Source organism: Clinocottus analis, unplaced genomic scaffold (assembly GCF_023055335.1).
Source record: "Clinocottus analis isolate CAN_PGR_092001 unplaced genomic scaffold, fCliAna1.0.p SCAF_9, whole genome shotgun sequence".
Taxonomy (NCBI): domain Eukaryota; kingdom Metazoa; phylum Chordata; class Actinopteri; order Perciformes; family Cottidae; genus Clinocottus; species Clinocottus analis.
In genome coordinates, this window is record NW_027176251.1 from 10,997,869 (window position 1) to 11,025,854 (window position 27,986).

Sequence of the window (27,986 nt, forward strand, 5' to 3'; positions counted from 1 at the left end):
GCATTAGGTTATTTGTAACCTGATGGCTTGCCTCATGATTAGCTCACTAAATTGCTTTAAAACTATGTGTGAGGATTCCATATGAAGCAGACATTTTCCTAAAAATAAAAAAAAACAATTGTGGAAGTTGTTTTGTTGCAGCAACCAAACGGCAGTGTGGCATATAGGCACATTCATCTCACCCCTCGCCTCCTGCAGCAGCATGGTGTCATACACTATTATAGGTAGGATGCACCCTGTAAGAGATTGGATATCCTGTCCTCCAGGACATATACAATTCACAATTCACCTTGTCTGAAGCTGAAAATAAAAGAACATACATTGACAAGACTTTTTTAGATGAACTCTGAGATGTTAACATACGCACATGGGTTTAAATTATACATAGATCATGCAGAAAAACTGAAATGTGATTGATTTTAGGGTACTACTTTTTATTATTGATTAATTTTTCACTTCATTTTCCAAATTGATTGAGAAAGTAATACTTAAAGTGTTGTGTTAATGTTAGAAAACATTTGATTTCAGACTCCTGAAGCCCAAATAAATCTTCAATTTACTGGTTTTGTCTGACTAACAATCCACAACCCAAACATATTCAGCTTTTTATCAAGTAAGAAAAAACAAATCTTAAAAACATTTATAAGCATAGATTTATGCTGATCAGCTATTATATTTGTTGTCTAATAATTTCATTTATTGTGGACTTAAAACCAACAGTGTTACTGTTTCACTTGAACTTTATCTAATTCTGGTGCACACACCCCATCCTGTTTCCACACTTGATTCAGTCTTATTCCCAATATGCTGAGCACTCAATGTACCAGACTATGGCAGAAAATACACATTATGGCAGATATTCTCACATTTTAACAACTAAACTTCAGAAGCTATAGAACAGAAACACATACAGCCCTGCACGATAGAAATAAAGTCAGAGTTATCATCAACATTTTAAAAAGGTATAAACAGTATATTTAACAACATGTATCCTGAAAATATGCTTTGTAATTGCCTTTACCTGCCTCTCAGTTTTGATTTTCTGCCAGCAGTTTTCTTCTGTATCCTTTCAAATCAATGGCAGAGCATCACAATGACTTTGCAATTTTACATTTTCCATAGGTTCACCGGACATCTTCTGTCTTCTCAGGCTGTGTGACCGCCTCCTGCGATCAACACGTCACCGGCTCTGAGGGCAAGAAGCTGCTGCAGGATACAGGGAGTTGTGTTGCTGAGCACCTCAGGCTGCTGAATCGGGGGACTGGAAACTCGATCTGTGCTAAAAATAAAGAAACACCACCAGCATAGTGAGAAAGGGGGTGTGTCACTCACTGTGTGTATACGTGTATTGGGTCACAAAGTTGCAGCCCACCCCCCAGACACACAACTCACCTTATCATATGTCAACATTTCCTTGAAGTGTACTCCTTCGTGGGCATGTGCCAATCCAAGGTCTTTCTCCCACCCGCTCTTGGTCATGTGCGTAATTTCCAAGATTGATTTGGCTGATTTTTTATTGTCATTATCATTCGCAGGCTACCACAAGGTTAAAAGAGGCAAAGACCCTGATCAAGTGTTCACTGTGTCATCTGGTTACAGCACATGACCTCCAGTGCAGCCAACACAAACACACACTAGCACACAGCCTGGCTGGCCGAAACACAGCTTATGTTCTACCAACGTACACTATACATCTTCTTTTTTTATGTTTGTACGACCTCTGAGGGGGACATGTTTTATTTGATCTGACATGCGGCAAAGGTATCTCCAAATTAAAAAAGAACAAAAAACAACTCATTTTCGTCACGTTAACTCTGTTGACTGTACTGACTGTGAATCTCTTTGTCACTGTAGTTAGCAGGCAAGTTGAGGCCTTCAGTCAATATCTGTTTTGTCAGCCTTGACTTCAGTGGCCTTGTTTTTCTGACCGGCAGACTGGCATTGACCTGACTGTCAGACCCTTTGACGGCAGATATCAAAACTGACAAGAAGACAAGCTATGTAATTGCAAGATGGGACCTTTTTGGGGTTTTAGTAACCAGAAGGAAATTAAATGACTGAATGATTTATTGATGTACTTATTGAATACAGTTTTCAGCAAATTGCAGGAAAGTCAGTTTTTACTTCTTGATACCAAATTCTTGGTTTGGTGATTTACCAAACAAGACTGAAATAGAAGGAATAACAAAGCGTGTCAATGGTCAGTTTAGCACATTCTGGTAATACACTTTAACAACAGACTATAAGAATATTTGCTAGAGCGCAACAAGTAAACAATAAAAACAGAAAATAAATTGAAGGTTGTATTTTTATAGTTTTCATAACACAAAATAAGTTGCTAAAGGACACATTGAATGTGTTTTTCTCATGCTTAATGTTTAGTACACGACCCCATGCGCTAACTATATTTTAAACAAAAGAAGATTTTGATTCAAATAAATCGATAGGAAAGAGTGATATTGCGATCTTAAAGAGATACCTTTTGAATTTGGGATTGTACATCTTTTCCTGTGAGATGTGTGGGTCAGAAAACAAGTCTGGAAAGAATTCTAAAACAACCTAAGCACTATGTAACTTTTGAGCGACAGCCGAGGAATAATTACAGTTTTTGGTCTTCAACAGGGAGAGCTTTTGACCGAAGACACCAGTTGAAGTCGATTCACTGCATGGAATTAGAGAGAAAGCGTGCAAATCCTCAGAGAACTAAATTTCATTAGCTCACACTTGTTGAATCCCTGAGATGCTAACACGCACATCTAATCTAATAGCATTGAAAACATTGGAGCAAACGCTTCTGTCCTTGAGCGAAGAACTGAATCCCTGCCAGCTGCAGGGTTCTATAGCTGCCCATGAGCTCTGACCTGTGAGGAAGGACAGCAGATCGGAGTATTTACAGACAAAATAAAAGCACCATGTTGCATTGGTAAAGCTTGCTATTCATTTATGCCCTGCATGGTGAAGCATGTGTTTGTCTGAAAGCATTTGTTTAACAAAACTGGACAGGGAATATTTTTGCATGCCAGACCTGCTGCTTCCATTTTTTGCTAAATAACAAATATAAAAGTATGAATACATGTTGGCAAAAGTTAAAATTAAGGGAAGCAAAGGTAAGGCATCACTGAACAAGAAAAACAAAGACTTTTTAGGGGGTGTTGGAACATTTCCCTGAGAGAACTTACCTAAAATCAGAAAAAAACATGCTTGTAGTCCGACTTCAGACGATCAAGCCGTAGCCGTGTCAACATCTCAGGTTTCTTGATGGCTTTCAACACTCACAACGTCCAACTCTCCTAGATTCACACACTCTAATTATAGCTGGTTTAAAGTCAGAAGGGACAGCAGGGGAGACTTAAAACTACTGCAAAGAAACACAGACACTCAAGTCTTTTTCACTAAATATTTTCTGTTTGGAGGCTTTCAGTCGTTTTTTTTGGCCCTTTTGGAAACGCAGGATTGCTGAACTAATGGACTGACACTGGAATAAAGGGTGAACTGTCATGAAGACCAGGGAAATAATCTGGGATCAAGAGACATTATGTCAGTAATGTGATCTTAAACGCCACAGATATTGCTGCAGTTCTTCACAGGTTTATGTCAAGGAAAGTTTAACATTTTGTCCAACAGCTGGCCATAAGCTGCTTCAGCTGAAATGATTTGCCTCTTGAGTCTTTTAATTGTCTTCAATCTTTTTGGTAAGTTGTATATCATTAATTTTCTTTCCTTTAATTATGAGATGTAAATGTTGGTGGTTGAAGTTGTATGTTTTAAAGTGAGTTTCTTTCTTTTCAGAGTCCTCAGAGCTTTCTCATATAAAATAATTTAACATGTTTTAAAAAGGGGCTACATTTTAATCATTGCAACCAAGGCTATTAAGATACTACAGACAGTCAGCTTGATCATAAAACCTGTCGATTACTGTTTTTGTATATCTTCTATTTTATTTGAACCATGGTTAAACCATAATGTGTTTATTTGTGTCTTTGTATATTGTTGTGCTTCTTTTACATTTTTCCTTTGTACGTCTTTTGTAAGCGCTTTGCTTTGTTGTAGAAAGGTGCAACACAAATAAACAGAAACCTTAAAAGTCCAGCATCAATTTATAGACAGATATACAATGTTGTATCAAGTGATACCCTTGTATGTCTGTTTCTCCTCCCCTCATCGCCTTGACCTCTGCTTCTTGTTATTACATAATTTTCTACTTCTGTGTTTTTATCTCTTCTTCCTCTCTGTGTTTAGTGTCTCAGTGCCATGGCGGCTGTGCGGAGGTGGACTCCCTGACTGAAGCCGTGGCAGGAGAAGGTTTCCTGCTGGGCTGCATCTCCTGCAAGAGAAGAGAGGAGGTGTCTGCCCGAACCACTGTGGACTGGTATTTCAAAGCGCTGGGAGAGGAGGAGTTCAGACATGTGAGTTTACTAACGTCTTTGAGAAGGAGCTTTCACATCTGGTCTGAAGTTTGGGAATGAAAAGGTCTCTCTTAAAGATGGCTATTTGGCTTTTTGTTTTAATTATTTTTAATTTACTTTTTTCCCTTAATCGTTCATGTACTTCACTATGTTTGTACTATGTCAGCTTTCTGTGAACTTTGAAACTGGACAGCTGTTGACTGAACATTTTTTAAGTCGGTCATTAAATACAAAAAAAATCCAGATTCAATATACAGTATATTTATAAATATATATATATAACATTTTCAAACATATTTTCGTGTTGAATTTGTTTTTGCATTGAACAAAGTAGATCTTTAAAATACTAAAGTACACATTAATACAATATTTGTAGTTCTTCTGTTTTAGGACATGCTACATTGTCCACAATGTTATTTACTATACTGCTACAGTAGAGCTGGGAATTAAAAAGAGGGAATGCTCAACCTCAACCCTTCCTAAAATTACAGGAATATTTAAATAATGATATTCATCCTTTTCCATTATTCAGATTTTCCACTATGATCACCCCAGTGCCCATATCCTCCATGAAGATTTCAGCGACCGTCTGGAGTGGCATGGGACAAAAAACGGAGACATTCAGATAGGAGCCATTTACATTCATAACGTCATCTTCAATGACACAGGGACGTACCGCTGCACAATCAACCGCACCCTCTTCCTGCCGCAGTATGATGAGCACGTCATTGTGGAGAAGGAGGTGGAGCTCAACGTGGTGGCCGTGGGTAAGGTTGGTGTACCTGTGTAGGTGTAAGTGTCAGGCTGGCTGTCATCAATTCACAAGCAGCATTATACTGTTGGAGCTGGTTGTGGTGAAGATCATAGCCTATGTACAGTTTAATCTAGTGGTTCCAAGAGGTAAGGCTAAAGAGATTTAAAACCACTGGTTTATTATTTAAAAAAGCTTTGTCTTTGTAAAATCTCAATCCAAAAGATAACTAACTCAAGTGAAAAAGTTTTTTAAAAAAATGCAATATGTTCCTGTGAAATGGGGTGGAGTAGAAATGTAGAACAAGCAACTCTACTTCAGTACATATACTATTCAGTCCAGCACTGTGAGTTTTCTTCTCCGTGTATTATCTTTTTTAAAGACTGCATTCACCTTTTTCTTGGTGAAACGATTTTGTCATTCAAGCATTAAATACCTGACTATAAGGCCTCGGGTTCCTGCACTCTCAACCTGACTTTAGTTGGAGTTTTTTCTTCTACAAATGTTACACCAATTAATCAGTGTGTGGATCTGGAGAACTTTCTGCGTAACATTAGACGATAACCCGGTGAAAATGGTCCACGGTCAATGGTGCTTTCATTCCACAGCTTCTATCAAACAGCCAATCTCTCAGGAGAAGGACATTTCCACAGTATAGACACAGCGGAGAGTGTCTAGTCAAGGACAATTTCTCACTACTTCATCAGTCAGGCCTTTATTATTTGTGTGTGGGCGTGTGAATCCTTCCCAAAGACTTTACAAAAATGACTAAGAGTCAACAGCCCTAGCAGCTCTGTGAGGCCATAATCCTCATTGTAAAGGAAGCCAGAATATCCATGTAGAATATCCATGAACATTTTTATTTTGACCTGATAAAAAGTCAGAGGATGCTTGAAGCTCCCAAACAGTGTGCGAAATATCCCGAGACCCCTTGATTCACCCTTCAGACCCCCCCAGACAGCCTCAATAGCACAATTTCGGGAAGGTCTCTAAAATGATAAGACAATTATTTGTCACTTACATTTACAAAATATCTTTTATTATTCGAACCACAACAACAAGTTGAGCAAAGCGAGCCCGTCTTCATGTCTGTTTGTGGACCTGAAAGAAACCCCTTTGGACAAATTTGATCCAGTGCCCTGCGTGAGAACCTGGATTAGAGCAGGACCTTGTCCCTCCTCTTCTTGGATACCAGGACAGCAACAACAACCGGCAGAGCCAGGGTGTGTGAGTGTGTGTGTGTCGGGTTTGAGCGTGAGCATGTGTGTCCGGTTAGCAAGAGAGATGCGAGTGTGCTGTGCATATTCTGATATCTGAGATCTGAGGTATTCTGAGATCTTGTGCTAAGTCTTTATTTAAACAGGTATTTCGCACACTATTCACAAAGACCATGAACGAGCTGCACCAAATTGTACTGGATAACTCTCTATGATTCATCCTCTGGGGAACATGAGAACCAACCATTGGGCCAATCTACTGTGTAGATGTTGAGATATATCTCTGGCTGAATACATTTTTCTGACCAAACGGTGGCACTAGAAGAAAAGTCAGAGGATCACCAAAGCAATTTAACCATTTAGTCATTCAAAAATATTTATCCTCTGTACATCATGAATGTCCAAAAAATACTTTTTTTTTTTTTTTTTTAATTGTTGTTCTGACGCCTGGGTTTGGGTTTTAAATGATATTATTATGTTAGAGGAAATGCAGCTCTTCACTGTTGGTTCCTCTTTCCTAGCCAATCGGGAGCTGACAGTGGTGATCTCGGAGATTATGATGTACGTGCTGATCGTGGTTCTGCAGCTATGGCTCGCTCTGGTTCTGGTCTACTGTTACAAGAAGATTTCAGAGGAGCACGAAGCTCGAGATGCCCGTAAAGCTCTCAAGGATCAGGCAGAGTGAGTATAATTTGTCTTAATGTGATGTATTGCTTAAATGATTCATTTCAGATCAATTGTTAAGCCTTTAATCAATACTAGGATCAGGGGTCTTAATCTATTCCATGTATTTCAATACAGTATATACAGGGTTGGGCAGTAACTGATTGCATATCAGATTACCAAAAATATTAAAAATGCGCAATTAGACTATAGTTTCATTGTCAACTTTATTACGTCTTCAAAATATAGGTTTACTCCAACATGTTTTTGTGGGAGTAATTTGATTTGATCAATTCTAAATTAATATATTCTACTGTATATCAAAGTAAGTTGCCAGTTGTTGGTTGTTTTTTTTTTTTCATGTTGTAGAATATACACAGTGCACCTGTAATCATTTTATTCGACTACCTGTAAATGCTGAATAAGCTAAATGCATTGTATTTGCATTGAAAATATTTTGAGATGTTTGAGAATAAAAAATTAAGATCATTTGTGGATTTTTAAAGGTGCTATATGTTTAAACTAATCAAAAAGTAATCAGATTAGATTATGTTCATTTGTTTTAATTGTAATATAACAGATTATTTTATTAGATTAGAAATATTAGATTATGTAAATTGCAAGAACTGCTTAATTTGTAATCAATAAATACAGTTCAAAGTTACCTGGCCCAACCCTGCCTTTATAGACGATTGCTCATTTTGAAATCACTCCCATCTTGATGTAACAAAAATGTTACTTTTGTTTTTTGACAATGATGTTTAAATGAATGTAACTTTCTCCCTCTTGTTTCTCACATCTAAATTATTCACCTTTTCTTTTATTTTTATTTCTAGGCTGTTAGAATCAAAAGAGATCTGTGACGATGTGCAGGTAGAGTGACTCTACCGGTAAGATAGATTTATCTTTACTGGCTATGACAACACAGAATGTAGGGAAATGTGATAATATGACTCTTGCAGAGATGATCATTTTACCTGTTGTATACAAAATAAAACATTTTTGAATAATCATTTTTTTGTGTTTGACCAACATGCAATCTTGAGCTTGTGCGGTTTAAAGGAAAATACATCTCAAAATGTGCATGATCTGTTATTTTTGACAGTAAAGTACAATTTGTACTTGAGCACAGTACTTGAGTAAATATTCACCAGACAGGAAAAAAGTTGATACAGAAATTCCAAAATAAATATCAATGGCTTTAATATGAATTACCTATCCTTTAAGAACCTCAGCTACCATGATGCTTTGATATAGTGTATCTATAAAAAAAATAAAAATAAAAACGCATAATGCTACAATACGTAGTTTAAAGTGTAGTCTCAACATTGTTTAAGACTAAATGTACTAGCACCAATTTCTCCTCAGTCAGGAAGCCTCTGATGATCACAAAAATACCTCGCTTTTTAAGATTGGTTGCTGAATTTTGCTTAATTTGAACCAGAATGTATTTAGCATCAACATTATGAAAAACAATGTCTTATTTGCTTTCCACAAATCAGAATATTGGTTTAGGTCACTTTGATTAATTAACATACAACACATCTTATAACAACCTAATTCTTCTTCTGAAAAGACGTTTTGACTTAGTAAACCTTCCCTGTGGTCATTAGTTAAAGTCAGGTTCACTCTAAACAGTTTATTGGTACAACACAGTCTCAAAAATTATATGTAAAACATTATTAGTGAACCTTCATTTCTTTTTATGACCAATAAGTGAAAAGATTTACTACCGCGCTTGACAGGTGCTGTATAATTCTCCTAGGGGACATTACAGTACGCACACGCACATGCACACGCACGCACGTACACACACACACACACACACACACACACACACACACGGACAGACGGACACACACACACACACACACACACACACACACACACACACACAAGGACATTTGGAGGTGATTGTAATGTAACTCTAGTCTGAGTTGTGTTACAGACAGTCCACACGACCTCCGGTCTGAATGCAGCTTTGTTCTCCTCCTGCATCAGCACTCCCTGCTCCCGCTGCAAAATGTGAACATGTTTTTAATATGAAACAATACAACCACCCACAGAATGTCCTTTTATGACTCGTAGCAGGTGAACACTTCAGGTCTTATGTAAAAACAATATTATAACTCACTTATAACGTGATCATCGACACTAAACCTGCGACACCACTGCCTCACTTGCTGTTGACCTTGCCCTGTGACCTCCTCATTTCATTAAAGGTGTTGACAAGTTCAACATGCTGCATATCTCTTCCACGTAAAAGCATGAGCACGAAGGAGGGCACATTATGACCAAGACAAGCAGGAGGGGGTAGCTTCTTTTGGAGGTCTAGTTCCAGACCAGCTTCTTCTAGTCCTATTGGAGGTACTTGACATGGTCGATGTCTGCAGATGTCAATCACAGCAGCAACTGATTCCAGATCCTTGAAAGGTAGGAATTTCTTTCTACTGAAGAATGATGTACACATCATTTATGGGAAACAATTTCTATATCACATTAAGTTCACTCTCCTAACACCACAAGTAAAAGAGTATCCAGCATTCAAGCTTAGTTTGAGTCAGAATACATTTCCAACATCTTATTTTGACATTAGATGACATTTCAAAGTGTCACTTAAATAGTGTTTATACATTCTGGATAAATAGGTTGTAATTTAAATCACTGCGCGTTGTGGGTAATTTAGTCACACTTATTCTATCAAAGTTGATTTGAACAGAAAACTCTCTTTTAGCAGCTTGTGAGTTTATTAATCTACAACTCAGAAACCATGATTTTGTTTGTTTGTTGCTGTCTCTTGTGCTGTTATGAGCAGGTTAGGGGGAATAATTCAGATATTACCAAAACAACAACAACAATAATAATAATAATAATAATAATAATAATAATAACAATGCAATGGTGAAATATATAATTTTTTCCGCAGACATAAAGTAGGAGGGTTATCTTACCTGTGAGATCAATCTTTTTCTCCTCCTCACTTGCAGTTTGCTGATCGTCCAGCAGAGGTCAGGCATGCCCCACATCAACACCACCGAGCTGCAGTCGCTCTTGCTCTCTTTCCTGCAGCACTGCCTCAACAGCACAAGTCTACTGTCTCCACAGTTGCATCAGAACTACACTGCCCAGCAGACTTTGCACCACGTGGACAGCCTGGCTGGAGCCAGGGCCCACGCTCAGTCTCAGGGCATGATGTACATCCTCCTGGTGGTTGGCATGTTCAGCTTCTTCACATTCGGCATCATGTTCAGCTACATTCGCTCCAAGAAGCTGGAGAGCTCTCAGGATCCCTACCACCAGTACATCGCCCACGACTGGACTAAGGTGTCGACTCCGTCCAGCGCCGTCGCTCAGGCGCTTAGCAGGGAAGCTGCAGGTAACGGAGCCAGCAGCCAGGAGCCTGTCGTCATCTGCAACCCTGCAACACTGGAGCAGCTGCCAGACTAGAATGAGATGTTCAGCTATTTCACCACATTCAAATATATAAAACTCTGTAACACAAGAATTTGGATCACTTTTACTTTTAATGTCACACGGTAACCAAAACGTACAGCTGTATTTTTAAACCAGAAATTTAAGAAAATTGTCTCGCGTAATCGACGTTATCAACACATGCAGCATCATTGTCTGAGTGTGTAGAAGGAAGCTGATGAACAAGTCTGTTGGCTTTGTGACTGTAATAATTGGTTTTAAGTGAGATAATAAATAAATAAACCACTGATCACTAAGATTCAGAGATTTTGTGTTTCAATCTGAGCAAATTCTTAATCCAGGACACAAGGCCTTGTTTGGTATTTTTAGGCTTCGTTACTGCGTTGGCTCTGTTCTTTTCCTCCTTACTCCTCTGCCTCTCCTTTTCTCTCTCTTCCTGCTGCTCCAGTCTGTGTTGTCGGGCTCCTTTCTCAGCACGGTTAATCTCTCGCGACAAACTGAAGTGAACCATTTGCATTTTGAGCATAGGTACGATGAGGTTGTAATTGTCCACCGTCTTGTTAAGTTTCACCAACTCCTCCTCTACAGACGCACACAGCTGCTCCCATTGGCTGAGCTGTTTGGGGGTCAAGTGGTCGCTGAGCCTGGCCCTCCCCGCCAGTAACCTATTTCGGATCTGAGCAGCGGCCTCTCGGATGTCGCGTTGTGTGACGACCCATGCTGGCTGGTAACCATTGTCTATGAGGATGCGGTTGAGGTTGTGGGTCATAGGATCAGCGTATGGATTGTACTCAAACTTGTTGAGGGGCTTTCCAGCTCCACTCAGGTTCCTGAAGTCTCCTCGGGCCATGGACTCCTGGATCAAGTCCTCCACAAGCCGTTCCACAGCCTGGGTGATCTTGATCTTTCGGCTGCGCTGACGTATGTCTCGTTCCACCAGCGCCCCCTCAGCAGCGGCTGCCCTCTCGTGCTCCCTCTGCCGATAGTTCAAAACCTGCTCAGACACCCGGTCGACACGAATCTGGCGGTACTGACGCTCACGCTGGCTGGGCGTGCCCAAACCTACACCCTCATAGCTAAGATAATGTCTGTGTGGAAGTGCTGTGCCTCTGGACTTATCCTCATCTTCCACTTCCATCCCTTCATCAGGTTGCTTGGTCTTACTCTGATGTGCCAGCACAGCACGATAAGCCTCCTCAACCTGAGCAAACAGCATAGCATCTGCAGTCGGAGCTCCCGAGTCCGGGTGATAGATTTTGGCGAGGCGCAAGTAGGCTTCTTTCACCTGCATAGGACTGCTGTGTCCCTTCTCAGGCAGTTGCAGAAGTCTGTAGCTCTCTTGCAGGCCGCGGCTGATCTGGTGAATGGAGCTAAACGCCCTGAGCAACAGGGACCCTCGAGACAAGACGAGCAGAGAACGTCCATGGCAGAAGTTGCTGCGGGAAACCAGGAGGTGGAAGGGGAAACTCATTTCTGGCACACTCCTGTGGATTTGAAAAGCAACTTAGTTAAAAAAGACAACCAGTCATATAAATGATCTCTAAAGAAAGGTAGCTAATTGTGTCAGGTAGGTCTTTAGGAAATAACACAGCAAATCTTTTGTCAGGAAGAAATGATGTATCCGAATACAACGGTAGTACAAACGGATCTAGGTTCATTGGGTTTGGAATAACATTTAATCTTTTTTTACATTCCCAAAGTGGTAAGTAACCCTTATTTTAACTGGGATGAATGCATTTGATGAAGGTGACAGTCCAGGTACATTATTTTAAGTAATGAAATGAAGATATATTTTATGTTCTTTATGTAACTCGGGCTTTGTATAGACAAATATATTGTATGTTGCATGTATTTACCAATAATAATATTAAGAAACAGAAATGTATGTTACTCTTACGTTAGACTCTATGGTTAAGACACCTCTTATGAAACTTTATACAGAATTAACAATATATGTGTTGCTGCATAAAGATAAGTGTCAACAGGATTCACATATATGTAGTGTCCGGAATGAGCCGTATTTAAAACTGCGGTCAGGTCAGGACAGCCTCCACTTCGAAAAACACAGTACACGCTCGTACTCTGCCGAGTACAAACGGGTCCCGAAAAAGTACGTGCTGGCTGGCCCGACTGTGTTTTTGGAAGTGAAGGCTGGCCTGACTGCAGTTATTTAAACATGTTTGACAATTAACACGATAATCACATGGATGCACATCGTGAGATGCGAGGTTACACGTCGGTCACACAAATCCACATTAATAACTGCTAATAACAGAACAAGACCAACACAATTGATGTTAGAGTTGACGTCTGACTCGCTGCTAGCTACGGACCGACTAGAAGTTAAACTAAGTTAATCCAGAACATGACATTTTACACAAATGAACGCTGAAAACGAAAGAAAACAAGCTCGTTTATTAATGAAGGCAAGTGAACGTTACATGACCTACAGCTTTAAACACGAAACAAAATCAGGAGGTCACCTGTGTCAGTGAGGTTTGTTGTTGTTGTTACGTACGGGACCTCCTCCTTCTTCCTCTTCCTGTTCTTGTTCTCGCATTTCTATGCATGTGTGTTGTTCCACCGCCCCCTTCCGGCCGTTTGACAACATGACACCACCCCTGAAGAAGAAGAAGAAGAAGAACGCGCCTGATGGACCTGATAAACTTGAAAGAGGAAGAGGAGGACGAGGAGGAGCAGGAGGACCACGGGAAACGGCAGTTCCCGAAGGGAAAGTAACTAGCCACTCGAGAGAGGAGCAGACCCTGACCAAAGTCCTGTCAACACGACAGTATTTTTTTCCGACAGTGGAAACTACAAGCTATTTTAAAAAGGTTTGTGAAACAGCGTTTGGCCGCTTTTTTATTCTTACTTTCACTTTCATAGTTTTAACTTCTTGTCGAGGACGTTAATGTGTGAACACAGTTAGTTTAACTATACTAACGATACAGTAACTAACAATTATTACATTACTTTGATGGGGCGTTTTATAAGAGAGAGAGAGAGAGAGAGAGAGAGAGAGAGAGAGAGAGAGAGAGAGAGAGAGAGAGAGAGCATTGTAGGAGCTGAACATTTTTACTTGTCTAAAACATGTGAAAACATTAAATATAGTCAATAAAATAGTCGATAACAAATGCAATATTTACTCCTGTTTTACTGAGGTTGGTCTTTAAAAAACATATTGAAATATATATTTGATTTACATCTCCAATGAGAACATAACAGTTTGGGGCTGAGGGCCACTGACAGGTTTGGGAAGTTGACAAGTATTTAGAGAGAGCGTCTATTCTATTAAGGTTCAATCTTAACTGGCAACCAATGAGGATGCTTAAATAAATCAGTTTTGAAACTTGGAAGATGAAGTTGAGTACAATATTTCTTAAGAACGTGAAAGGAAACATTTGATTTGTTTTGTGTTGTTATGGGATAACAGTAGTGTGTATGCATAAACACTAACTGGTCCATCATGCAGGCATTTAAAATTTTCATAGATTGGTTTCAGCTGCGAGACCCTCAGCTGGAGCAACTGGTGTGAAAACCATGGCCGAAGGCGTCTGCTCAGGTAGGACGATGTCCTCTCAATAAATGTCTTTTATGCTGTCTGTGATTAGTGATTCGTCAGAATTAAATAGAAACCCATAATCTGAGTATGAATCCTTCTAATTCAACAGTTTGTCTCCATCAGTACAAAAATCTACCTTCCAGTACATCAAAAGCTCACCAATTAACATCTGATATATATTTTTATTGGTTCAATAAAACACAAATTTTGGACGTACTAGCTGTTCTCCCATACCTCCAGTCGTTATGCTAAGCGAAGCTAAATGTCTAAATGTGTTTAACAAATTGTGAATATAAAAAAGATGTGAGAGCTTTAAAGATTGACATTTGGAGGAACCATCTCATAACCATGAAAGTGGTGACCTCATTCTTTCAGATGTAGTTTAAATCCCAAGTAGCAAATCCACTATTTGAATTTAAAAAAAGGAAAGAATGGAAATATCAGATTCAGATTCATTGTCATTGCACATAGTACAAGTACTGTGACAACGAAATGTAGTTTGCATCTGTCCAGAGTGCAAAAGAAGCAGTTAAGAAATCACTGTTACAGAATCTTTAGAACTTTTCTTAAAGAATCCAAGTCACAAATTGTCTGTATTTTTGGAGAAGTAGAAGTTTTATAGCATCTTGAAATGAAACCTCTCTTCAAAAGAAATGTATTTTCTCCTTCTGTCCTCAGGGGAGCACTTTGTGGAAAAATATCAAGCCGACCTGATCAAGAGAGTGAGCAACATCAAACCCATTTTGGATGAGTTCCTTCACGAAAACATCATCAAACTAAATAGTTATGATGAAATCCACTCCTTACCAACCTCTCAGAAGAAGATGACAGCGCTCTTTAGTGGGCCTTTGCAATCCAGTCAAGGAAAAGCCTTGTTCTACAAACTTCTGAATAAACATGAGCCATATCTAATCGATGAGCTCAAGAGAATGGAGGTGAGTAAGTCCTTAGTGATATAAAGCATTTTAAGAAGTGTGGATATCATAGTCACAGTTTTTGAGACTCAGAAGGTAAATACAAATTTGAAGTGAATGTGATATAACAATATTATATACTTATTAACAAAGTCCATTTTTCAAAGTCCAACTATTTTTAAAATCCGAAAGGAATCTTCCACTAGAAATTGCAGCTGAAATCAGATTAACGTCAGTCACAATGGATTTAATCAGAGTCACGACAAAAACGTCAATAGAAACTTCTCAAACTACTTTTGTTGCATAACTGAGAATCGGCCTGTTGCAAAACGTCATAAATTTGCTGGAACTTTGCTGGAGAGAAGAACACCGACCACAGGACATGCCTTCATTTGTGTTTTCATGATGTTGGTTCAGAGTGCTGCCTAAACTTGAGTCCAAATTCTCCCAGAAGTGTTCAACTGAGTTGAACTGGTGTCTGAAAGACAGAGCTTATGATTCATATCATAATGCATGTAAACTATTGAATGACCCATCAGGCTTTGTATGCAGGAACTCAAGTGTTTCCTTTACAGAACAGTGCTTCTCAGAAACATGATTTTCTTAATGGGTTTTTCAATTAGAAATTGGAAGTGGCAACAATGGCTGTTAAAGAGACTCTGAACGATTTGAGCCACAGCTCTCTGACTTCATACAACACAACTTTTATTCAACCAATACTGCTTCAAAAATGTTGTCATCTTTAACATAAAAAAATGATGAGATCCAAATTCATGATTTACTTATTTATGGTTTTTTTTATTAATTTACTTTTTTTTCAGGGAGCAACAACATTGTCTGTTAAACAGCAGATTTTGAAAAACATGATGGAGCTTGATAATTCTCAGTTAGGGAATTTTCCTAAATTCCTGCAAATGGTCGTCTCACAGAGGAACCTCCCAGACATCTCATTGATGTTGAGACAAACAGAAGACAGAGCACGGACAGTGGCTCTGATGATGCAGACCTACGGCTATCAGTCTGTGGATTTAACCAGAGTGGTGGTTTTCAAAATGAGAAGGGCCGATCAGATGCACAGGGTTTCTCTACTCCACTCAGGATTCAAAGGTCAGATAAAGATAGAAAAAACGTGTCTCCAAATTGAAAGTTTAAAGGTATACTATGTAGTCACTGTTTTGTAAACACAGCATTCAAAATTCGCCCCTCCAGCTCAACGTGAGAGAGCGAGAGACCACAGCAGTGGTCGAGCGAGCTAGAGAGTGAATGAAGGACCTTGCGAGGGACTGTCTTTTGGGATTTTTATTGTATCAGTCTATACATTGTTTTTAGAAATTGCTGCATATTATACCTTTTTAAATGAGTTTAGTTTGTTGCAGGGCCTTTGTGTTAAAGGTGTTTATGATCCGTCATTTTGTAGTGAATTTGTTTTATTTCCTTTTGAAGCATCTCTGCCTCATTAAAGTCAACTTTACTCTTTATGTTGAACTAGGTTTGTATCCCCGAGAGATTTTGAGTCTTTGCATAACCTCCACGAAATCCCCAATAATAATCTTTACAAATCTGGGACACTATGAGCAGTTGGCATCCAAAATAGACGCACTAACAGAGTGTTGCCTCAAACTTTTTCGTTGTCAGGGTCGTAAATATTCCATCTAAATCAACATATTCATTTATTACTTGTGATATCTCGGCATTAAAAAAACTACCAGTCGACATATTAGTAATTTTTCTTCGCAAGACTACGAGTTGTAAACTGTTAAAGGAAGGCCAACGTTATTAACTTTTGTAATGAAATGGCCCAGCCAAAACTTTAAATCCAGGCCTGCGTTACATTAACTGTAACCAAAGAGCATTTACAGTGAGTGAGCTGATGATGATGACGATAACGTTAAGTATGAGGAGTCAAAGTTACACAGCAGCTCAAATTATGTTCATAACCACCTACTTACTTCCTCCTCTCCAACCCTGATAGAGCATAAGGCTGCGCATGAGATCTCTCAAGCACTCATGAATACACATGACGTCTGCATCAGAGAACATATGCATATTAATAAGATTGAAATGAAACTTTCTACACATAAAATAATAAAAAAAACATACTTTAATTTCACTTGGCTGCATTATTAACATCAAAATCAAACTAATGATAGTGTCGAAAACAAAAGTTTTGAATCCTGACTGAGGAGGCAGAGCAAGGCAGCTTCTGTCTTTGGCTCTGAAGAAAATTCACAAAGTGGAGACGATACAGATCCTCGGGTTGCAAATTAGCCGTAGAGAGGCACTCATACTGCTTCCCCGCCACCTCCAGATGTTCTGAGATGTTAGGGGCAAAACATCTGTGAAGGTTGGCTACCAGCTGACTGCAGCTGACTCGATGGGTTCGGTGGAGGTGCAATAGGCAGCAGGTTTTTGTTGCAGGGATTTTGTAATGGAGTTCTTGGATTTCATTGGTGTTGATATGGTGTCCAACATTTCTTTCTCTCTCTTTGTGATTGGAGATGTTAGCATTATTTTGCAATGTATTGCTGATATGTTTTATTCAAAGACAACTTAATCTGACAAGTCGGATTTTTGAATCGGGCAGTCAATGAGTCTTTTTCTGTTTTTGTTCTCCTCAGAAAAGCATCTGTCTGAACCAACCAAGAAAGTAAGTAGAGTGTCAGATCAGACACATTTACACAACACAGCTTTCATTCAGTTGTTCCAGGTTGAAAATGATCCTCATGTTGACAGTAAAGAGGTGGAAACAGTTCTCACACTAGGAACATCACATCTGCCGTATAAGTGAGGAGAACATGTGATCAGGTGGCTCATTCCTGCTTTTAGTAGCAAAGTGTGATAGTTATAGACGGTCAATAAAGAAAATGACTCGTACATCATATTGTGTTGTGATGATGCAACAAAAGTAGCACAATTAGTAATCTTAAACTCATGAAATGTGTCATTGTGCCACATCTGGTAAATATCAGTTGTAACAATACTCTTGACTTCCTAAATGTTCTATTACTACATTTATTACATTGATGGCCTCTGATTGCTTTGAATCCACCAGGAAGCAACCATTTCAGTGATGAAGGAGCTTTTGGAAACACTGGAATATTTAAGTTTAATGGAGCTGAACGAATATAAGATGCTCCTGCCACTCATAGGAATAGAGGAAGGTCTCCCAAGAATCTCAAGAACAAACTTGGCGAAGGCTGGCAGAGTTGGAATAGTGAAGATGATGATGAAGACCTACGACCAACATTCTGTGGAGGTGACCAAGGAGGTTTTAAAGAAGATGAACAGGACAGATCTGGTCAAGAGGTTGTCAAAAACCAGCTTAGGACTCACAGGTAAGACCATGAATACATAAACTTTCACACTGTACTATATGTTTCTCATGAAATAAAGGGTTAGAATTAACATTAATCAATAATAATCAAAATTATTTATTCCATAATGTGACATATGACACAATAGAGGCTAGGCAGCAATTCAACAATCCCATATTCATTTCTTTGACTGCAGAAATCATGGAATTTAATCTATTCTCCTTACATGTTATGAAATCATTACTGACAAGATTTTTGATCCAATTTTTCAGCAGTGAATTTGTGTTTTCATTTTTCTTTGTCTTTCAATTGATGTAAAAGCACCTAAGCCTCATTTGGAGCAAAATATCAGGTCCCGTTTCAATATGAAAAAGTATATGAAGGCCAAATACTTTGACCCATACAATAACAACTAACTAACGAGAGGTTGCCTTAAACTTTCTTGTTGTCATGGTCGTAAATATTCTGTCTGAATCAACAGTATCATTTATTACCTGTGATATCTCTGCATTGAAAAGTGTTTTGTGAAAAACCTACTCGTCAACTTCCAAAGCACGATATTAGTCATTTCTGTTTTTGGCAAGACTACGAGTTGGAAACTGTCAAAGGAAGGCAAACGTTATTAACTTCTGTAATGAAATGGCCCAGCCAAACTTTAAATCCAGGCCTGCGTTACATTAACTGTACCCAAAGAGTATTTACAGTGAGATGATGATGATGATGATTATGATGACGTTACGTTAAGTATAAGATTTCAAAATACACAGCAGCTCAAATTCTGTTCCTAACCACCTACTTACTTCTTCCTCTTCAACCCTGATGGAGCAAAAGGCTGCGAATGAGATCTCTCAAGCACTCATGAATACACATGACGTCTGCATTAGAGAACATATGCATATTAATAAGATCGAATGCTACTTTCTGCTACCACAGCAGTGGTTGAGCGAGCTAGAGAGTGAATGAAGAGGCCTTAAGAGGGGCCGTCTTTTGGAATCTTTATTTTTGGAAATTGCTCCATATTATACATTTTTAATGAGTTTAGTTTGTTGCAGTGCCTTTGTGGTGAAGGTGTTTATGATCTGTCATTGTGTATGAATTTGTTTTATTTCCTTTAGAAGCATCTGTGCCTCCCCGGGTACTTTCTAAACTTCTCTTCCCCTCAAAGGAACCCTCTGTGGATGAACAGCAACCTGCACTGTCAGAGAGCGTGAGTCTGACTTCACTCATCGCATCTTTCATTTAATAAATGCAGATTAAAAACATCTTGTTCTTGAACATTATAAATGACACAAACCAAACCAAGTGTTTTAAATTGGTTCTCACAACGTTAGGATTGAGCTCTTAAGACTTTTATCTACCATTAATAATATGATAGAAATGCAAATGTCAAGTAGAGTAAACAGATTGTGCAGAAACATGATGTTATGTTAGATCAGGTGCTAGTAATCAGTTTACTGGAGTTACACGATGAAAGAAATCATCTTTTGCTTTGACGTTGCAAAACAAATACATTTGTAATATTGTTATGTATCATTAACTGAGCCTAACCCTTTGTATGTGTAACGTACGTGTCACGAAACAGTTCTGATTATTTTTGTAAAGAAAACAAGGTAAAACAAACAATAGAACACATATTAATGTATCATTGTATTGAGGGATCATGCAGACAAATACAATGAAGCTTATTACATCTATACGATACATCTCACTGGCAAAGAAATTAATGTTAACTATTAACTGTACTACAGTGGAGATATCACATAAATGTCCCCTGATTACTTTTTATCCACCAGGAAGAAACCATGACATCAGTTCAAGAGAATCTTTTGGAAATAGTGCAAGATATTAACGACGGGGATCTTGAGAAATTCAAACATGTCCTGCAGTACACTAAAATAAAAGGTCAGCCGAAAATTCCAAGCACGAGATTGGAGACGGCAGACAGAGCTGACATAGTGAAGATGATGATGAAGACCTACAAGCAACAGACTGTGGAGGTGATCAAGGAGGTTTTAAAGAAGATGAACAGGACAGATCTGGTAGAGAGGTTGTCAGACATCAGCTCAAGTTTCAAAAGTAAGTTGTGGGGACAGGTCTGTCCCTTTATTCTTATTTTCAATGTATTAATGATTAGCTAAGCTCCTGGCTTATTGGATGGCACACCCAATGGCTTTTATAATTTACCTTTGTTTTTTTAAACCTGTTTTACAACAAAGAACAGACCATTGAGCTTATAGTATAACTACATGAACACCGTCTACATGTGTGATTTGGTCTACTACCACAAAATAAATAACATTCTGTATTTCTATCGTATTATGTTAGCGTTAATGAGGCATCATGAGGTTACTTTTACAGCCACATGTCTGTACTTTGTGGGAAACAGTATGCTTCATTCAACAGTACATCTTGCATGACATTGCTCTCATTAAAGCAGCATGTTACGCACATAGTGCTATATTTGCTAAACATATGGAAAACTACCATATGATTTTATATATCAAAATACCAATTTAAAACAAATTTGCATGTGTCTTCACAAGGAACTGCTAGAAGCTTGGACCATGAGGATTGTGGATGCATTATGGTAATCTCCTACATTTATTTGTGATTCATTCATTTGTTAATTTATGTGATTTAAAAAGATGCATCGCCATGTATTTGCCCTCTGCGACAGGTCTCCAGTGACTGGACTAAACTTGAACCTGAAGTGAACGGTAACGATGCAGACGAGGCTCCAACGTACAGGTAAAAATAACATCCTGAATACTGCGTCACAGCAAACTGGAGCTGTGGGGAAACATTTCAGCTTGGTTCTTTCTCTGTGCCGTTACTGATTTTAATAATACAAAATGACAATTAAAAGCAATACATTTTTAACCTAAAATTTGGTCTCTGCATTTAACCCATCCATTGCAATTTAGGAGGAGCAGTGGGCGGCTGAAAAGTGCCCGGGGAAAAGTCATCTATATGTAGGACTGCAAACTTGTTTTGCACTTATTTTTGTGCATATAAAAAAATAAAACTCACTATTTTTTTATTTTTTTTACGACATAGCATCCAGTCTGAAGCAAGAACCTTTGAATGCAGTGTCTCTGGTTTGCGCTGGATCTGTAAAGGAAGGGTCAGCTTTAAGTACCAGTTTTGTCCTTTCGAGGAACACATGGAGAGCATAAGAAGCCAGCAATACATGCCTGCAGGCCCCCTAATGAACATCACTGTCATTGCTGGGAAGTTGGATGAAGTGCACCTGCCACACTGGATCTGCATCGGTAAGTGGACATGAAGAAACATTAACATATTCCTTTTCTTCTCACTCATTGTCTTTTGTTTCTTCCAGATGACAATCCTACGATATTAGACAAGTTTGCAGTCCTACACATAGATGACTGTGGAGTTGTTGTGGAAAAAGTGTCTGAGGTCACATCGTCCCATGTAAAGCTGTGTGAACCAGTCTTCTCTCCAAGAGCGGTCCTGATGAGAGTCGGCTTTCCAGTGAAAATAAACTGTAATGTGTTAATCTACAAGACCAACACAGCGTTCCTCACACTCCATGTTTATTTAATCCCAAATGATCCTGGACTACAGCAGGTATTTTAAAATCTTGCCAATCACAGATAGAATGATGCCAACAATAACTTGATAAAAACACTCAGAAAAATGTTGGCTTTTCTTTTTTTTCTTTGTTTTCTACAGGAAATGGACAAGAGAGAAATGTCCTATGGATACAAAGTAATCCGAAAGCCACATCCAGAGAGGTCTCTGAAAATACATGATCGTTTCGTCTTAGCCGCCGATTTGGAGGGTGCAGAAATTAACCCGAAAGTACGTTTTGAACTTCTTTTCGGTCCTTAGAGTGAACCGTGATATATACTAAAGAATATATATTAAAGAAATATATATTAAATAATAGAGAAATCATGACAAAAGGACCCTCTGTTTTAAGTGCACATAAGGTGAGCTTGCACACTGAATAGCTAACGGACACTCGTAACTTGCCGCTCCGGTTCCCCCTCAGAGCAGCATTGTCAGTTCTTGAAGCACTTTTGTCGTAGTTACGGTGCTGTTGCTGTTTATGATTTTCCCTCTGCTGCAGCTTACTGACTTTACTTTCTTTTCAAGAGAGACTTTTACTTTGCTTCAAACCTTAAATCTGTTGGGAATCATCTGTTAGCATTCTGGCTTTCATGATTGATTCATCATAAATACTTATCTATTATAATTATCTCACAACCTTCTGTTTTAAATTAATATGTCTGGACAATATGAGCACTATTTGTTATCCTAATATAATTATATAAGTAAAGAATAAAGACATAGCAATTATATTCATCTTTTTTGTCCTTTCTGTACATGTCTCATTGTCCCTTGTTTGTTTTTTTCCTTCACAGGACTTAAAGCTTCGCTGTAAAAGCAGAACCCTTAATTTCTTTGAAGTGTACACAAGAAATCCAGACAGAGACTTTGCGCTCAAGCTCAACCAAGAAAAGGAGCGTCAACAAGTTTGGACATGTACAATTCGAAAAGGTCAGTTTTAAATGAGACAACAAGAATGTATCTGCACTGCCTATATACCACTTTCATTTCACTGAATAAACATGATGAGTGAAGCAAATGTCCATCTGTTATAAAAAATGGTAAATAAGCTTCATATCCATATTTTCTTATCTTTTTTTTCTTATCTTATCATTTTTATTTTCAGATGAATACCAAAACACTGGTCTTGACCAAGGTAAGACTTTTCAAATTATTTGTATTTAGAAGAACTGCACTTTGAATGTCAGACTAAGATTAATAACGTTTAAGCCCTTTGCCTGACTAGCAGAACTAAGTGATGCTGAGCATGTACTTGTTAATAATATCAACTTGTGATACTTTGGTGTTTTTTTTCTAACTAGTAAGGCAGTTTACATGTCACTTTGCCATTAACCCTTTCATTTTATGAATCTTAAAGAAACTGATGTCACCAGATATTACCCCAAAACCGCAAAAAAGGCAATTACAGACACGTTGGCAAACCTTTCAAAGAAGAAGTTTGACAGTTTCTGCGAAGAGCTTTTGGACCGCAGAGCAGAGCCACAGGTCAAACGCAACATGGTGGAGGGTAAAGACTACTTAGATGTCGGGAATGTCTTGGTGGACATTTTTACCGAGGCCAAAGCTCCTGCAGTCGTCGTGGAGTTGTTGAGAGAAATTGGCTGCAGCAATGATGCAGACAAACTCGGTAAGTATCTCTGTTTGACGCGCAATGAGAGCAGAATCTCCATTTGGCTTAAGATCAATAAACTCTTAAAGTGGGCTTACAGATAATTTAACGTTGAGTTGAAAAGGTGGTCATTTGCAGCGTAGCTCATTTTCTACAATAATGAAGTTTGAACCATCCCGCTTATTTTTTACATTCAATTTTGGAGCAGTGGTGGACTCAGCTGTCTGAGGGCCACGAAGCAAGAAACCATCAAATAAAAGAGCACGAGGTGTAAGAAGCTGGGCACAGATTTCATATGCATTTGAACATCATCATATTTGCTACATGAGTTTCAGAGACCTGTACGTCATTAACTTGAGCAAAACGTTCCTGAAAAACCTGTTGCAAACAATTTATACATGTATTCCACCATCTGGTCGATGTTTCATGCATTGCAGCAGCAGACATTTAAATGGTGTTTGCGAAATGGCAACTGTCACAAAGTTACCAGGGAAATCATTGCTAATTTTGAAAAGGTTACAGTAAGAATAACATTTATATTGCAGCTAGGCCTTCTCTGCTGGCCTAAACAGAACCACAAAGTTATACCTATTTAATTAAAAAAAAGAAGTTTTTTAATTAAAAAGTTTGTTTTAGGTCAAAACCAAGAAGCTAGAATCTCAGGACTTACTGACGACCGCTTTCCCACTGAGGTTTATGTGCATCTGGTGAATGAAATGCTGATTATGTGACTGTTTTTTTTTACATTTGCAGTCGTGTTTAATCATAAACTAGCCACAGCGCTGTAGTTGCTGCTGCACCTGGGGCTGCTGCTGCCTCTCCTTGGCTCAGGGAGAGGTTGCTGCCAGCACAGCTGTGCTGCAATGTCATGTCTGCACTGTGCAGGGTCAGTGTGGCGGTTTTGTTGATAGATTTGGACAACATGCATTTTTCTTCACCCGACAGGTTGTGCTCTTGCTGTGCTGCCCCTCATCGGGTGCATTTCTTCCACTCTTGTGCACCGCGACCGGCTCGAGGTCAGCTCTGGCCGAAGGTGGCACGCCGGCTCCGGCCGTGTGCTTTAGAGCGCCCGTGCCCGGACCTCGCCGCTTCCGAGGGTGTATTATGTGCTTGCTGTGTCTTCTCTCTTCGCCGGGGAGGGACGCAGTCCCCTGCTCCCGGCACTGTTGACCGATACGCACTGTCACTAGTGCCGTGTTAGTGCCGTGTTGCAATGCCGTGTTGCGATCGGCCCACGTAGAGGGCACCACGGGTCTGTGGCGATGTCGGCAACCCACCCGACCCGTCTTGAAACACGGACCAAGGAGTCTCACACATGCGCGAGTCAGAGGGTCTCTGAAACCCCTTTGAGCAATAAAAGTGAAAAAAAAAAGATTTTATCAATCATATTGTTAAAACACAAAACACATTTTTACTAAATGTACAATAAACACTTAAACATAAAAAAAACCTGAATTTTTAATTTTATTCTACATTAAGCAATACGTAATCTTCTGCCCAAACCCAGTTTAGAAAGCCATCACAGAATGTCTCCTACATTAATCCTGTAGCTCAAGTTGTAATTATCATGTTTTTGTTTTGTGTGTTTATCAGAATCTAATAATGTCTTTGTGTTTTTGCAGCTCAAGAGACCGGTTCACAATCCTATCAAACCTGGTTCCAGTGACAGTGAGTTGTTGTTTTTTTGCTGTTTTTTGTTCACATAAAACATTACAGATTAGCTGTAGAAAAAGGAGTTGCATTGAGTTATATATAATACAGTATTTTCAGCATTACGATGAAAATCTGTGCTTTGGGATCTGATCTTAGAAGGTCATTTGGAGCAACAGAAGTTTTGACGAGTTCAGTCAAACAAGTTTATTTCTATTGTAGAATAAAATATTAGAAAGTAATACAACTTTATCTTCCTGCGAGGGAATGTTTGTCTTTAGCTCACCAAAACATACAAGCATACACCGCAACATATTAAAAGACTGACATGTAAAGGGAAACATATCAATAAAATACTTCAAATCAAAGTATAAATCATTAAAACAAGTTTGATTTCGCAGCTTTGCAGCTCAGTTTTGGCAGGGACTAATGATACATGAGTGAAGAAGCATTTTAAAGAAATATCTACAACACCAGGATAACTTCACCTGAGGCAAACTGCTTCCCTCTACATTTATGATGTTGACACTGACTCGCACAATCTGTTTTAAAAACAGGAAGATGAAGTTGAGGACAAATTAAGTGCAGGAAGAGCATTTGAGAAACAAAGTCTGTGCCTTTTTATTCATTTTCTATTGTCGTCATAAAAGATTATCTTTTATTTGCTGCGTGCATGGAGCATTGTTGAACAAGAATGTATCTGCACCGCCTATGTACTACTTTGATTTCACTGAATATGCGTCATGAGGTAAGCAGATGCCCATCTGTTAAAAAGTTAGTAAATCAGCTTCATATCCATATTTTCTTATCCTCTGCATTTTATTTTCAGATGATAACCAAATCACTGGTCATAAACAAGGTAAGACTTTTCAAATTATTTGTATTTACTAGAAGATGTACAATTCTTGAACATTTTGCTACCCGACAACCGAACACACCTTAGTGGAGGCCACCAGCAGCTGCAGTACTCTAACCAAAGAAAGACCAAAATAAAAAACAATGTCAAATCACACCTAAAAACTATCACTACAACAGTTGAAATCAGAAGGAAGTTTGTGGATTAATTAATTAATTACCCACTGAATCAATTGTAAAACACCAATATTAATAATGTTTAAGCCTTTTCTGCTTAAAGTATTATCACCTGACTCAAAACAAAGTCCTGCTGAGCATGTACTCGTTAATATTTCTATATATATATATATATATATATATATATATATATATATATATATATATATATATATATATATATATATATATAAAAGTGACAGTGAGTTGTTGTTGTTGCTTACAGTTTTTTGTTCACATGAGACATAACAGATAAGCTGTTGTAGAAAAAGGCTGTTAAACATCCATCCATCCATTATCTTGACCGCTCATCCTCATTAGGGTCGCGGGGCGCTGGAGCCGATCCCAGCTGTCAAGGGGCGAAGGCAGGGTTCACCCTGGACAGGTCGCCAGTTCATCACAGGGCAGACATATAGACAAACAACCATTCACACTCACATTCACACCTACGGGCAATTTAGAGTCCAATTAACCTATGCAGCATGTCTTTGGACTGTGGGAGGAAGCCGGAGAACCCGGAGAGAACCCACGCTGCCACGGGGAGAACATGCAAACTCCCTGTTAAACAGTCATACATTATTGAGGATCAAATAGTGATACTTGATTTTCAGTTTACATTTGACTTTTTAGTTAAGCCTGTCATTTTTTAAATCTTAAAGAAACTGTCACCAGATATTTAATAAACCAGATTTAAATTTAAATGTATGTTTCGTCCCCTCTGTCCTCAGGGGAGCACTTTGTGGATAAACATCAGTGTGATCTGATCGAGCGAGTGAACAATATAAAACCAATCTTGGATAATCTTCTGGCAGAAGGTGTAATCCCACAAGAAGATTACGACAACTCAGAAGAAGATGAGAAAACTCCATAGAAGTCCTCTGAGAGCTGCTGGACAAGCCGGCAAAGGACTGATTGTTATATACCATTGTAAATTATAGCTTGTTTTATGAAGAAGAAAAAGCCTAAAACTTTTGTATTTGGATGTATTGAACACCATAAGTAATATACAAGTGAAATACATGGTTTGGTACACAATAGTTTTGTTTGGGTTTGCAATTTTCGAGGAAAGGGCCTAAAGTTGGTGGGTTTTGTATTAAATTGAGACTTTCATAAGCAGTTCAAAATGATTTCCTCATCGTAACTTCAAGCTTGGCCTTTTCATTCTATGGTAATGTAAAATTAATCAAACAATTGATCTAAGATGTATTACATATGTTGTGTATATTTTTATATCAAAATGTAAATGACGATTCAGGTCTGCACACAGATCAGAAAGTGTTATTGTGTTATTGGAGTGGTATTACTTTTTGTCTCAATGATTTTGTTTTTTACTCAAATGTATTTCTTAATTATGACCACTTTTTAACAAAGTTTTTACATTTTGTCTTATTTTGTATCATATTTGTTGCTTTTTAATAAATAAGTTGTCTTTAGGTATGATATTTTGTTTAACTTATTGCTCACTCACTAACAACACTCATCTTGGTCTGAATTTAAGTTCTACACATCTAATGTGTCTCTTTAGCAGCTAAATGCTCCACAATGTTAATCTGCAAATAATCCGTCTCTGTGTCTATTAGCAAAAAAAAACATTTCTTTCCTTGAAATATTGTTTATTTTCTTCTGACCTTATTAAAACATTACTGAGGTGGTAAACCTTATTTTTGTCACAAGCTGGGATAAATGCATTTGTTGAAGGTGACTTTACACGTACATTACTATAAGTAATAAAATGAGGATATTTTTTTCACCTTTTATATTACGTGTATTTACCAAGAGTCATTTAAAGAAACAGAAATA

At 38.5% G+C, this 27,986-nt stretch overlaps 5 protein-coding genes across 6 annotated transcripts; 4 read left to right on the forward strand and 1 right to left on the reverse strand.

The window, feature by feature from the left end:
* The first annotated feature begins 3,320 nt into the window (after positions 1-3,320).
* Positions 3,321-8,059, forward strand: si:ch211-225p5.8 (uncharacterized protein LOC555567 homolog). 2 transcript variants are annotated; one of them, XM_068569844.1, is made up of 6 exons: positions 3,321-3,537; positions 3,625-3,692; positions 4,240-4,406; positions 4,939-5,173; positions 6,896-7,055; positions 7,874-8,059. In XM_068569844.1, exons 2-6 carry the CDS (start codon positions 3,650-3,652, stop codon positions 7,917-7,919), a joined length of 651 nt encoding a protein of 216 aa, XP_068425945.1. In that variant the 5' UTR covers positions 3,321-3,537; positions 3,625-3,649; the 3' UTR covers positions 7,920-8,059. The 2 variants fall into 2 exon arrangements, with proteins under 2 accessions (XP_068425945.1, XP_068425943.1); XM_068569842.1 differs by having other exon boundaries at positions 3,321-3,692; positions 7,874-8,058.
* A 1,371-nt stretch (positions 8,060-9,430) lies between these two features.
* Positions 9,431-10,622, forward strand: LOC137781226 (potassium voltage-gated channel subfamily E member 1-like). The gene is made up of 2 exons (XM_068569845.1): positions 9,431-9,469; positions 10,017-10,622. The coding sequence occupies exons 1-2, from the start codon at positions 9,431-9,433 to the stop codon at positions 10,482-10,484; spliced, it is 507 nt and encodes a 168-aa protein (XP_068425946.1). The 3' UTR covers positions 10,485-10,622.
* dnajc28 (DnaJ (Hsp40) homolog, subfamily C, member 28) lies at positions 10,543-13,022 on the reverse strand. The gene is made up of 2 exons (XM_068569839.1): positions 12,953-13,022; positions 10,543-11,953 (listed from the first exon to the last, which is right to left on the reverse strand). The coding sequence occupies exon 2, from the start codon at positions 11,938-11,940 to the stop codon at positions 10,762-10,764; it is 1,179 nt and encodes a 392-aa protein (XP_068425940.1). The 5' UTR covers positions 11,941-11,953; positions 12,953-13,022; the 3' UTR covers positions 10,543-10,761.
* Positions 13,023-13,934: 912 nt separating this feature from the next.
* LOC137781178 (uncharacterized) lies at positions 13,935-21,164 on the forward strand. Its single transcript, XM_068569773.1, has 9 exons — positions 13,935-14,031; positions 14,710-14,966; positions 15,767-16,052; positions 17,564-17,592; positions 17,998-18,280; positions 19,375-19,466; positions 20,053-20,335; positions 20,803-20,846; positions 20,937-21,164. The coding sequence occupies exons 1-9, from the start codon at positions 14,010-14,012 to the stop codon at positions 21,009-21,011; spliced, it is 1,371 nt and encodes a 456-aa protein (XP_068425874.1). The 5' UTR covers positions 13,935-14,009; the 3' UTR covers positions 21,012-21,164.
* A 140-nt stretch (positions 21,165-21,304) lies between these two features.
* LOC137781179 (NACHT, LRR and PYD domains-containing protein 1b allele 5-like) lies at positions 21,305-27,480 on the forward strand. Its single transcript, XM_068569774.1, has 10 exons — positions 21,305-21,531; positions 21,600-21,850; positions 21,956-22,084; positions 22,651-22,786; positions 22,962-22,991; positions 23,214-23,483; positions 24,411-24,481; positions 25,088-25,133; positions 25,945-25,974; positions 26,915-27,480. The coding sequence occupies exons 1-10, from the start codon at positions 21,423-21,425 to the stop codon at positions 27,055-27,057; spliced, it is 1,215 nt and encodes a 404-aa protein (XP_068425875.1). The 5' UTR covers positions 21,305-21,422; the 3' UTR covers positions 27,058-27,480.
* The last annotated feature ends 506 nt before the right edge of the window (positions 27,481-27,986 follow it).